At 41.7% G+C, this 13,145-nt stretch overlaps 1 protein-coding gene across 4 annotated transcripts in view; it reads left to right on the forward strand.

Annotated features, from left to right (window-relative positions):
- Positions 1-10,676, forward strand: part of LOC138954905 (ATP-dependent RNA helicase DDX55-like) — a 28,079-nt gene extending 17,403 nt beyond the window's left edge. For 3 of the 4 annotated variants that reach the window (XM_070326654.1, XM_070326655.1, XM_070326656.1), the window contains exons 11-17: positions 349-463; positions 2,944-3,023; positions 5,415-5,503; positions 7,169-7,295; positions 8,681-8,789; positions 9,899-10,090; positions 10,363-10,676. In XM_070326654.1, the coding sequence (XP_070182755.1) occupies positions 349-463; positions 2,944-3,023; positions 5,415-5,503; positions 7,169-7,295; positions 8,681-8,789; positions 9,899-10,090; positions 10,363-10,434 (784 nt within the window). In that variant the 3' untranslated portion in view covers positions 10,435-10,676. The remainder of the gene's footprint in view (positions 1-348; positions 464-2,943; positions 3,024-5,414; positions 5,504-7,168; positions 7,296-8,680; positions 8,790-9,898; positions 10,091-10,362) is intronic. The other variant, XM_070326657.1, reaches the window with a different exon arrangement.
- Positions 10,677-13,145: the final 2,469 nt, after the last annotated feature.

A 13,145-nucleotide genomic window follows, 5' to 3' on the forward strand; every position in this document is an offset into this window, starting at 1 on the left:
ATCTATGCCTATACAATTTTGCCAGGAAAGACCCTTTTGTCAATCGTGGGATCTTTAACGTGCACACCCCAATGTAGTGTACACGAATACAGTGCAACCCTCATTTTAAGTCCCCCCCCCCCCCCCCCCCAATTTAAGACTCCCTCTCTTGTTATAAGACCCTCTTTTCTCCGATTTTCTGTTCATAACCTCTATAAATGAACCCCCTTTTTAAGACTCCCTCCTTTTTAAGACCTGACTTCTTCAGATTTTTGGAGGTCATAATAGGGGAGTTCCACTGTAACAACGCTGCATTGGAAATGAATGTCATAGTTTTTGACGTCATGTTGTTTTGTGTTTTTTTTGCAGTGCATTCGTACACCGGTGTGGTCGCACAGCCCGGATAGGAAACACAGGCAATGCTCTGGTGATGCTGCTCCCGGCAGAAGATGCCTTCATACAGTTCATCAAAATCAACCAGAAGGTACTGTCATTTGAAATGATTCTGCTGTCATCTCCATTCCCCAAATGATTTACTTTCAGAATTCAGTGGAACCCCCCTTTTAAGACCTTCAGAAATCTGAGAAAATCAGGTCTTAAAAAGGAGGGAGTCTGAATACGGGGGTAAATTCACAAAGCTTATGAACAGAAAATCTTAAAAAACAGGGTCTTAAAAGAGAGGGAGTCTTAAATTGGGGGGGGGGGGGGGGGGTGTTTAAAAGGGGGGTGTAATTCATTTCAGCTTGATAAATAGAGACAGTTTTTTCATGTGAAAGATGCCTGCTGTTTTCAGCTGATTCTGTAGCTTTGTGATATACAGTGGAATCCCCCCTTTTAAGTACCGGCACGGTGGCCTAGTGGTAAGGCGTCCGCCCCGTGATCGGGAGGTCGTGGGTTCGAACCCCGGCCGGGTCATACCTAAGACTTTAAAATTGGCAATCTAGTGGCTGCTCCGCCTGGCGTATGGCATTATGGGGTTAGTGCTAGGACTGGTTGGTCCGGTGTCAGAATAATGTGACTGGGTGAGACATGAAGCCTGTGCTGCGACTTCTGTCTTGTGTGTGGCGCACGTTATATGTCAAAGCAGCACCGCCCTGATATGGCCGTTCGTGGTCGGCTGGGCGTTAAACAAACAAAAAATCCCCCCTTTTAAGACCCCCCCTCCAATTTAAGACTTACTCCATTTTAAGACCCTGTTTTCTTACACTTTCTGTTCATAGATCTCTGTAAAATTACCCCCATGTTAAGACTCCCTCCTTTTTGACTCACATGCGAAGCAAAAGTGAGTCTATGTACTCACCCGAGTCGTCCGTCCGTCCGTCCGGACGTCCGTCCGTCCGTCCGGAAAACTTTAACGTTGGATATTTCTTGGACACTATTCAGTCTATCAGTACCAAATTTGGCAAGATGGTGTATGATGACAAGGCCCAAAAAAACATACATAGCATCTTGACCTTGCTTCAAGGTCAAGGTCGCAGGGGCCATCAATGTTGCCTAAAAAACAGCTATTTTTCACATTTTTCACATTTTCTCTGAAGTTTTTGAGATTGAATACCTCACCTATATATGATATATAGGGCAAAGTAAGCCCCATCTTTTGATACCAGTTTGGTTTACCTTGCTTCAAGGTCAAGGTCACAGGAGCTCTTCAAAGTTGGATTGTGTACATATTTTGAAGTGACCTTGACCCTGAACTATGGAAGATAACTGTTTCAAACTTAAAAATTATGTGGGGCACATGTTATGCTTTCATCATGAGACACATTTGGTCACATATGATCAAGGTCAAGGTCACTTTGACCCTTATGAAATGTGACCAAAATAAGGTAGTGAACCACTAAAAGTGACCTTATCTCATGGTAGAAAGAGCCAATAAGCACCATTGTACTTCCTATGTCTTGAATAAACAGCTTTATGTTGCATGACCTTGGATGACCTTGACCTTGGGTCAAGGTCACATGTATTTTGGTAGGAAAAATGTGTAAAGCATGTGAGTCATATGGGCTTTGCCCTTCTTGTTTAAGTCTTGATTTTCTCAGGGTTTTTTTTGTCTTAAAGGGAGGTTCCATTGTACCAGACCTAGGTGGAACCAGTATTGGACAAAGCTTGACAAAGAACTTCTTCTTCTTCTGCGTTCGTGGGCTGAAACTCCCACGTACACTCGTGTTTTTTGCACGAGTGGAATTTTACGTGTATGACCGTTTTTTACCCCGCCATTTAGGCAGCCATACGCCGTTTTCTGAGGAAGCATGCTGGGTATTTTCGTGTTTCTATAACCCACCGAACTCTGACATGGATTACAGGATCTTTTTCGTGCACACTTGGTCTTGTGCTTGCGTGTACACACGAGGGGGGGTGTTCGCGGACACCGAGGAGAGTCTGCACACAAAGTCGACTCTGGGAAATAAATCTCTCGCCGAACGTGGGGACGAACTCACGCTGACAGCGGCCAACTGGATACAACTCCAGCGCGCTACTGACTGAGCTAAATCCTCTCCTGACAAAGAACTGAAAAGCATGCATGTGCACCTATGCAAGACACACAAAGAGACATACATACACAGACCTACACATGCGCAGACACAAACTAAGATGTACAGACACACACATTGAAGGAACTTCATGCTTACTGATAAAGCCAGACAGTTTCTGGGATAAACTGTGGAAGTTTGCCATGGTACTGAAAGAATCTAGTAATTTCTTTCTTTGGAAAATATAAAATCACTTCAGCAGGGCTATTTCTGGAGCACCCCTCAGTTTGTTGTGGCACGGAAGAAGGTGTTACTTTTTGGTAGTTATGTGAGTTATTTGATGGTATTGTTTCAAGTTCAGGATGGTCACGTTTTTACGATTTTTTGTAACGTAAAATAAGATTTTGCTTCAGTTCGTGTCCTAGTTGCATATTTTGAATTGTTTCATAATAAAATTTTGTTCAAACCTGTCCCATCTTTTATTTTTCGCCAGGTGCCACTCTCACAGATGGAGAAGAACTCAGAAGTACCAAGCATGGTCAATAAACTGAGAGCTTTGGCCAGTAAAGACAGGTGTGTATGCATCTTTGTTTGCCTGTGTGTGTGTGTGTTTTTGTGCGTGTGAGTGCATGTATGTGTGTGCGTGTTTGTATGCATGCAAGTGAGTGTGTGTGTGTGCGCGTGTGTGTGTACATGTGTGTGTTTGTGTGTGAGTGGTTTGTGTGTGTGTGTTTTGACATCTGTGTGAACAGCATTATATGTACATGTAACTTAGTTAAGGCTCCTCAAGTGAGGTAACACTTCCCATCAGTGACATCTTCTGTTGTCATGTAACATTATTCCACCAAGAAAGGATATGTGCAATGTAGGCACACCCCCCGCGGGTTAGGGGGAAGAATTTACCCGATGCTCCCCAGCATGTCGTAAGAGGCGACTAACGGATTCTGTTTCTCCTTTTACCCTTGTTAAGTGTTTCTTGTATAGAATATAGTCAATGTTTGTAAAGATTTTAGTCAAGCAGTATGTAAGAAATGTTAAGTCCTTTGTACTGGAAACTTGCATTCTCCCAGTAAGGTAAATATATTGTACTACGTTGCAAGCCCCTTAAGCAAATTTGTGATTAGTGCTTTTGTGAACAAGAAACAATTGACAAGTGGCTCTATCCATCTCCCCCCTTTCCCCGTCGCGATATAACCTTCGTGGTTGAAAACGACGTTAAACACCAAATAAAGAAAGAAAGAATGTAGGCACACTTTGGCCTGGTCTGAAGGCTGTCCTTTAATCACAGTACCATCGTACATGCATGTGTCTAAAGGTGTGTTTGAGAGCATTTCAGGAGTAAATTTGTTTGAGAGTAAACTGTCACAGATGCACGTGAGCCCGAAAGTGTACAAATCTACAGTGTTAAAGAAAAACAACAACTGCGCCTTTACATTTACCTTCGCCGGTGGTCGTGGGTCCGTGTGGACCCGGAAGGGTGTTTAATTGCAAATAACTCTTAAACTTGTTGGAATTTTTTAATGAGCTTTTAAGAATGCCTCAGGCACCTAAAAGGCTGTTATGTCCTAAAAATTTCAGCGAGAAGTAATAAAAAAGTCGCGTAAGGCGAAATTACTACATTTAGTCAAGCTGTGGAACTCACAGAATGAAACTGAACGTAGTCCGCCGCGAGTGCAAAACGCAGTGAAAGTGACGAGCCTGTTTGGCGCGGCAGCGGTTGCGCTGTGCTTCATAGCACGCTTTACTGTACCTCTCTTTGTTTTAACTTTCTGAGCGTGTTTTTAATCCAAACATATCATATCTATATGTTTTTGGAATCAGGAACCGACAAGGAATAAGATGAAATAGTTTTTAAATCGATTTCGGAAATTTAATTTTGATCATAATTTTTATATTTTTCATTTTCAGAGATTGTTTTTAATCCAAATATAACATATGTATATGTTTTTCGAATCAGAAAATGACGAAGAATAAGATGAAATTGTTTTTAGATCATTTAATAAAAAAATAATTTTAATTACAAGTTTCCGATTTTTAATGACCAAACTCACTCATTAGTTTTTAAGCCACCAAGCTGAAATGCAATACCAAATCCCGGCCTTCGTCGAAGATTGCTTTGCCAAAATTTCAATCCATTTTATGGAAAAATGAGGGTGTGACAGTGCCGCCTCAACTTTTACAAAAAGCCGGATATGACGTCATCAAAGGTATTTATCGAAAAAATGAAAAAAACGTCCGGGGATATCATACCCAGGAACTCTCATGTCAAATTTCATAAAGATCGGCCCAGTAGTTTAGTCTGAATCGCTCTACACACACACACAGACACACACACACACACACATACACCACGACCCTCGTCTCGATTCCCCCCTCTATGTTAAAACATTTAGTCAAAACTTGACTAAATGTAAAAAAAGAGGTCATATTTAGACTACAAACATCGTGGGGCCGTGCGGACCCATGTTTCTCAAAGAAGGAAATGAGAAGCATGGATCCGCACGGACCCACGATGACTTCCGTGTGTAGTCGATAACCCGGACGGGCGAAGGTTAAATCAATTATTTCTAACAAAAATTGAAAACTATTCAACAGAGTTTAGGGGGGAAATTGAGCGGTGTATTGAAGCACAATGATAATTACATTGTGGGAGGATGACTGCAGGTAAAATGTTGATAATGGCTGTATGCTGATGATGATGATGATGGAGATGATGAAGATGATGATGAAGATGATGATGAAGATGATGATGATAATGAATACAACGGCGATGATGATGACAACGTCGACTATGATGATAATGATGATGACGTCGATGATAACAATGCACGAGGACGACTATGATGACGACGTCAAATACTTTGATGATGACGAAGACGATGATGACGATGATGATGATGATGATGATGATGATGATGATGATGATGATGATGATGATGATGATGATGACATGCTATGTTACAGAGCTTTGCATGACAAGGGAATGCGAGCGTTTGTCTCTTTCATCCAGAGCTACATCAAACATGAATGTAGTATGATCTTCAGGCTCAAAGGTCAGTAAATGGAATGAATGCTGAACATGGGTACTATATATTAAAATAGTTTGAATGAGTGTTTATTCTCGGATGATGTGTGTTCAGAATGTTTCTGTATTTGAACCAAATTGATTGACATTTTGGTCAAGCAATCTTTTACTCAGTTCAGACTGTGGGATTGCATTTCAGCTTGGAAGCTTAAAAATGAGTTGTCAAAGTTGTCATTAGAATCGCATGTCAAATGATTGTATTTTATTCCTCATCTTCTGAATCGAAAAATACATAGAAATGTCGTGTTTACTGTGAAAATGTGCTCTGAATGAAATAAAATCAGTGTGTGCAATATAGATGCTAAAATGGAACCCCCCTTTTAAGACCTCCAAAAATCGGCACAAATCAGGCCTTAAAAGGAGGGAGTCTTAAAATGGGGGTTGGGGTGGGGATGTAGCTCAGTCGGTAGCGCGCTGGATTTGTATCCAGTTGGCCGCTGTCAGCGTGAGTTCGTCCCCACGTTCGGCGAGAGATTTATTTCTCAGAGTCAACTTTGTGTGCAGACTCTCCTCGGTGTCCGAACACCCCCCGTGTGTACACGCAAGCACAAGACCAAGTGCGCACGAAAAAGATCCTGTAATCCATGTCAGAGTTCGGTGGATTATAGAAACACGAAAATACCCAGCATGCTTCCTCTGAAAGCGGCGTATGGCTGCCTAAATGGCGGGGTAAAAACTGTCATACACGTAAAAGCCGTGGGAGTTTCAGCCCATGAACGAACAAACAAACAAAATGGGGGTTAATTTGCAAAAGGGTATGAACAGAAAGTCTGAGAAAATAGGGTTTTATGAGGGAGGGAGTCTTAAATTGTTGTTTCGCTGTATGCTGGTTAGCTTGCTTCGCCGAGGCGAATGCAAAACGTCTCGGTGTTCCAGTATAGGATAGCCAAGTAATACATTTTTTTATATATAAAACGATCCAAATTTACGTTCATCTTATTCTTCATCATTTTCTGATTCCAAAAACATATAAATATGTTATATTTGGATTAAAAACAAGCTCTAAAAATTAAAAATATAAAAATTATGATCAAAATTAAATTTCCGAAATCGATTTAAAAACAATTTCATCTTATTCCTTGTCAGTTCCTGATTCCAAAAACATATAGATATGATATGTTTGGATTAAAAACACGCTCAGAAAGTTAAAACGAAGAGAGGTACAGAAAAGCGTGCTATATGCAGCACAGCGAAACCACTACCGCGCTGAACAGGCTCGTCAGTTTCACTCCGTTATGCACAAGCGGCGGACTACGGTCATTCTGAAAAAATGCAGTGCGTTCAGTTTCATTCTGTGAGTTCCACAGCTTGACTAAATGTAGTAATTTCGCCTTACGCGACTTGTTTTCGGGATCCAAGAGGTCTCCGCGATATAGCCGAATTCGCGATTTAGCGGAAGTCTGCTGTATTACAGTATAGTAGAACCCCCCCTTTAAGACTTGTTCTCTTTTAAGACCTTGCTTTCTCAGATTTTCTATTCATAACCTGTTAATTGACCTCCATTTTAAGACTCCCCTCCTTTTTAAGACCAGGTTTTCTCAGATTTGTGGAGGTCTTAAAAGGGGGGTTCCACTGTACTGAAGTTAAAACACACACAAAATAACTGTTGCTTTATTGTTCTTTCTGTCTGTAGATTTGGACTTTGGTCAGCTCGCCACAGGGTTTGGTTTGCTGAGAATACCCAAGATGCCGGAGCTGAAAGGGAAAATCGTCAAGTCTTTCACTCCAGCTGAGGTGGATCTGGATTCCGTTCCATACAAGTGAGTAACATCGTGAGCGCAGAAACTGATTTCGTCTGTTTTGTGTGGTAGAGTTTCTCTCTGCCCCTGAACAACCCTCTCATCATTCCTACAACAGAGTATCAGATGTAAAAGGCATGTGAGAAGTATGCTCTGGATTTAGAGGATGTTTGCCATCAGGATGGATAGGAATAAGTCCCCCTGAAATCGGCGTATGCTGCCTGAATGGCGGGGTAAAAACGGTCATGCACGTAAAAATCCACTCGTGCTAAAAACATGAGTGAACGTGGGAGTCTGAGCCCATGAACGAAGAAGAAGAAGATAGGAATAAGGATAAGGATAAGATTCATATCGTCCTGTCAGGTTACCCTCATGGAAATTCGGGCTGCTTTCTCTCTGGGGAAAGCGAGCTGCCATACAGTATACGGCGATACCCTTTTTCTGTCTTTTTTTCCTGCATGCGTGTATTCATGTTTCCACGCCCTGAGACTTTCGCTGTGAACTTTGGATCTTTATCGTGCGCATGCGTGCACACGGGGGTGTTCGGACACCGAGGAGAGTCTGCACAAAGTTGACTCTGGGAAATAAATCTCTAGCCGAACGTGGGGATCGAACCCACGCCGATAGGGACAACTGGTTTTGAAGCAAGCGCCACTACCGACTGAGCTATTTCCATGGGTGGGAGTTCCTCCGTCTCAGACGGATTTCCGTCTCAGAGAAATTTTGACAAATTTTTTTTTTTTTTTTTTTTTTTTTTTTTTTTGCGGGTTTGTTTCGTTTTGGTTCGAATTTGTAACTCAATTGTTTCTAATGCTTGCCAGGTCCCTAAAATTTTTAGTTTTTGTTACTTTTTGTATCTCCAACAAGGTTCTTATTTATCAGAATTAAACTCAGGAGAGGCCAGAGAAACCCTTTTAAATTCATAAAATTCGTTTTCGGCCGGGGGCCTTCGCCCCCCTGGACCCCCCACCAGGGCGCTGCCCCTGGACCCCGCCGGGGCCTTGGCGGCCCCTGGACCCCGGCATTAAAAAAAGTTCAGTCTTGGAACAATTTTGGGCTCCCACCCATGTATTTCCCCGCCATTATCTATGAACTATAGGCATTGTGGGGATTTGGGGACACAAATTGATCTAAAAGAGTAGTCATCGTCATTGTTATTATCATCATCTGGTCTATCATCCTAGTTTTCCTCTTCCTTCCTCATTGAGCGCGTTGAGCGTATGTCCGTCTTGGTCGACTCGACTTGACAAATGCCCAGTTTTTGTTAGATTTATTTTTTAAGATTTTGTACATGTGAAAAAAAGCCAGGTTTTCTTTTCTTATCTGCCAAATGTACGTTTTTGTTTTGTTTTGTATCAGTTTCCTGTATTCTTAGTCATTGTATTTAAATATTTATTTTCTAACAGAGACAAGGTGAGAGAAAAGCTGAGGAAAGAGAAGCTGGAGAAATTCAGACAACAAAAGCTGGAGGAAGGGGAGACAAAAAAGAAGAAGCTACACGCTCGACCGCCCAAGGTAACATACAGTGTGCTTACTTCCCTTTACAGTGGAACTTCCCTTCAACACCCACCATTTTAAGACCCTAGTTATCCAGGTATGTTTTTAATTGTATTAACAATGTCTGTGAGAGGGCGGGGATGTAGCTCAGTCGGTAGCGCGCTGGATTTGTATCCAGTTGGCCGCTGTCAGCGTGAGTTCGTCCCCATGTTCGGCGAGAGATTTATTTCTCAGAGTCAACTTTGTGTGCAGACTCTCCTCGGTGTCCGAACACCCCCCCGTGTGTACACGCAAGCACAAGACCAAGTGCGCACGAAAAAGATCCTGTAATCCATGTCAGAGTTCGGTGGGTTATAGAAACACGAAAATACCCAGCATGCTTCCTCCGAAAACGGCGTATGGCTGCCTAAATGGCGGGGTAAAAAACGGTCATACACGTAAAATTCCACTCGTGCCAAAAACACGAGTGTACGTGGGAGTTTCAGCCCACGAACGCAGAAGAAGAAGAATGTCTGTACATTCACCGTTTTAAGACCCCCTCCTTTGTAGTTTCAAGACCTGTTTTTTCCAGATTTTGTTTGGTCTTAAAAGGGAGACTCTACTGTATTTTTGTTGGTACCATTGGCAATTTCTTGTTGCCCTACACACTAGTTTAACAAGAATCAAATGAGACCAGAGTGTGTAGCAAAATTAAATGATGAATAATGAATGAAAGAAGAAGGGAAGTCTTCAGGAGAAATGTGTGTGTGTGCGTATGTGCATGCTCATGTGTGTGTGTGTGAGTGTGTGTGCATGATTGTGTGTGTGTGTGTGTGTGTGTGCATGCTCATGTATGTGTGTGTGTGTGTGTGTGTGTGTGTGTGTGTGTGTGTGTGAGTGTGTGTGCATGTGTGTGTGTGTGTGTGTGTGTGTGAGTGTGTGTACATGATCATGTGTGTGTGTCACTGTGTGTGTGTGTGTGTGTGTGTGTGTGTGTGTGTGTGTGTGTGTGTGTGTGTGTGTGTGTGTGTGTGTGTGTGTGTGTGTTTGTCTGTGTGTCTGTCTGTGTGTGTGTCTTTAATTTTTGAGCGAATTAAAAAGCAAAGCAAAAAGAAACTTTCATAATTCACTACTGTATTTGTCACTAGCAGTCAGAGGCATGGTCCAAGCAGAAAGACAGAAAGTCCAACCGTCAGAGAAGGAAAGAAAAGACGCAGAACAAGACCAAGAAAGAAGAGCAAGTGACCGCCGCTGCTAAACGCAGTCATGCAGAAGCGGATGGGGATTTCGACGATCTGGAAAAGGATATGCGACTGATAAAAAAGCTGAAGAAGGGAAAGGTAGGGGGGGTGGGGGTAGAACTGTACCCTTTTGGGGGGCTTAAATTGACTAAAAACATAAGCTGTCCTTTCAAGGGAGGTTTCCACTCATTGGAGGGGCCTTATATCACAGGTATCACTGTCCTGTAATGGTGACTGTCAAAGTGATGCATGTGTTTGCACAGATTTGCTTCATGCTTTTTAACAGTTTCTCTGCGTGCGTGGTTATTTTGTGCACCTGTTCCTGTCGTAAACACTGATCTTGGTTGACTATTACGTTTGTTTGTTTGCAGATCTCAAGAGACCAGTTTGACAAAGAATTTGTTGGAAAAGAAGACCCTGAAGATGCCTCTTCTGATGATTAAGAGAGAGACTTAGAGAGAGAGAGAGAGAGAGAGAGAGAGAGAGAGAGAGAGTTAGAGAGAGAGAGAAACAGAGAGAAAGAGAGTGCATTTATTTTAGAAACCATGTGAATATAGTGTGTGCTTGTGCTTACATGCCAATGAACTTTACATGACCTAATATGATTATTGCCCTGTTTGCTGCATGGACATAAGAATATTTGTTTTCTGCAATAGTAAAAGAGAAAAAGAATGCAAAAATTGAACTTCACAGTGTTATTTTGAATTAGTGCAATTGTGTTCATTCTGATACAAAGATATTGATCGTGGATGCTTGTGGATCTGATGAAGTGTGTCTGTTTAAATGTGTGTGTCACTGTCATGCAGTGATTCCCTCTGTCACATATGGTGAACAAAAATTTTTTTACAGCACATTGGAACACACATGAAAAAGTTGAGTACATATAGAATGAGTCAGAATACAAATGCATACATTCTTAATAGTCAGTAAACAAATCAATCACACACACACACACACACACACACACACACACACACACACACACACACACACACACACACACACACACACAAATCATCATCGATGTATAATTCCCACTGGTGCTTCTGAATTATGTTAAAAACTTAAAAATGTGAAATAATTCTTCTTGTTCATAGAAACGAAGTACAGTCTACGTGTTTGTCAATTGTCGGCTCGGTAAAATAAAAAAATTAAAAAAAACTTTACCTGCATGTTAACAGCCGAAAACGACCGAAAGTAAAGAAACGACGTTGATACTATAAGATGTTTGGTGGCTTGTTGACAGACCAGCTTTTTTGTTGGTCCAAGGGGACCATATCGTCTTTTGTTTCATCTTTATCGACCAAGACCGAAGGCCGCGGTTGATAAGTATGAGACAAAAGGCGATATGCTCCCCGAGGACCAACAACAAAATGCTGGTCTGACGACAAGCCACCAAACATTGTTTTTGTCATCATTTTGGTTGTGCAACAAAATGCACAATAACCCACAGGGAGACGAATTTTTAGAATCCAACTCCGGGCCACAAAGCATCGTCACAGTAGCTCGAGATAACACGTCAACCTTGTATGTGACATCAAACGTAGCTTGTTGACGCTTTTCTTCCAGTCTGAAAATGTACAGAGCTGCGATCATACGTGTGAGTTCAGTAAGTGTTGAGCATATTTCTTTTCTTTTTAAGTATTTTTGACTTTTCGTTGTGGATTTTGCGATTACAGAGGTAAGTTGCAAATTGACCATGAGTCGCCGCGGTAATTATCAACATTGATTGGGTCTTTGAGAGTGAATGCTTACAATCGTTGTCCTCGGAAACACAAATCCAAAGCCGCGATGGTTCCACACATCAAACAATCAGCCTGATTGGCTTTTACTTTGACAATCCACGTTTCACCTGAAAGCTCAAACCCATTCACCACCTCGATTTATTGCATGGGGAACATGAGATTTATTTCCCAGGTGTTTGTGAATGAAAACTCGTGAAAATGATGACAATGGTTCTTATTGGAATAAACACGGTAAGTCCTTTGTTTTGATACAAGGGAAACAACTCCATTCAGCGAGCCCAACGCCGACTCGAGGTAAACCAACCATTATTTTGCTTGTGTGGTAGTTGCCGTAGTTCTGCATGACAGCCTTGTTGAGCGTATCTGTGCACCAGATAGTAATGTTAGCAGTTATTATACAGCATCCTTTAATCTGATTTTAAGTGCAGTAAGCTTACAGGGAGTTGAAATACTACGGCAGTGCGTGTACTGCAACGATCGCAGCTCAAAACTTGTTCTGTAATTTTGACCTGTGTGACCTGCTGGTCTTGTCATTCCGTTCTGCGCTTTTGTGGATTCTTTTGGCCTACAGCGTATGGTTATCTTTGCACAATTCAAACAATGATGCGTCGAACGACAGCTGGCCTGCAAACATGCGTTTTGTCTGAGTGGTTGCTGACTGTGAGACAGCCGTACGCATGGCCGCATCGAGTGAAAGCTTAATTACTACCGTATTCAATGCAATAATAGATCGCAAAAACAGCAAGTAGGCCTAAATAGCAGTGTTTCCATGAGAGTAGGCTACAGAGGGAAAAACCCCGTCAAGACACTCTTTTCGTTCAGAGAGAGAGAAAGAGAGAGAGAATGACAATGACTTGACAATTATTTATTTTACGAGGGTAACCGAGAATAAGTATAGGGCCTACTTTTTTGCATCTGGCCCTCGCCCTAAAGAGGGACTAAATGTTAATCTACTATAACCAGATAACTACTACTACATGAATACAACATTAGTGAAAGAGTATAAGTTTATGTACATATAAGCGCATTATATAGAAACATTGTAATTTTTAAATGTTTATGACTAGGTGCAAAGCAAAAATGTGCAAATCAAAATAAACTCAGAATACTATGCAATAGTACACCAACTCTGCAAAAAGATGGATATTGCGCAAAACATCATAATTTCGTGAAAAAACACAATAATTCATAAAATGAGTGACTATCCGAAAGGAACATAACAATCAAGATTATACTATTTTCTTTAAATGGGATATAATTTATATGATTTGTTTCCGACAGAATCTGTGCTGGTAGCTTCCCGCAGGACATTCGGAAGAGCGTTCCAGAGACGGCCACCTGAATAAACTAGACTAGACTCAAATAAGAGAGAGAGAGAGAGAGAGAGAGAGAGAGAGAGAGAGAGAGAG

This window comes from Littorina saxatilis, unplaced genomic scaffold (genome assembly GCF_037325665.1).
Source record: "Littorina saxatilis isolate snail1 unplaced genomic scaffold, US_GU_Lsax_2.0 scaffold_493, whole genome shotgun sequence".
Taxonomy (NCBI): domain Eukaryota; kingdom Metazoa; phylum Mollusca; class Gastropoda; order Littorinimorpha; family Littorinidae; genus Littorina; species Littorina saxatilis.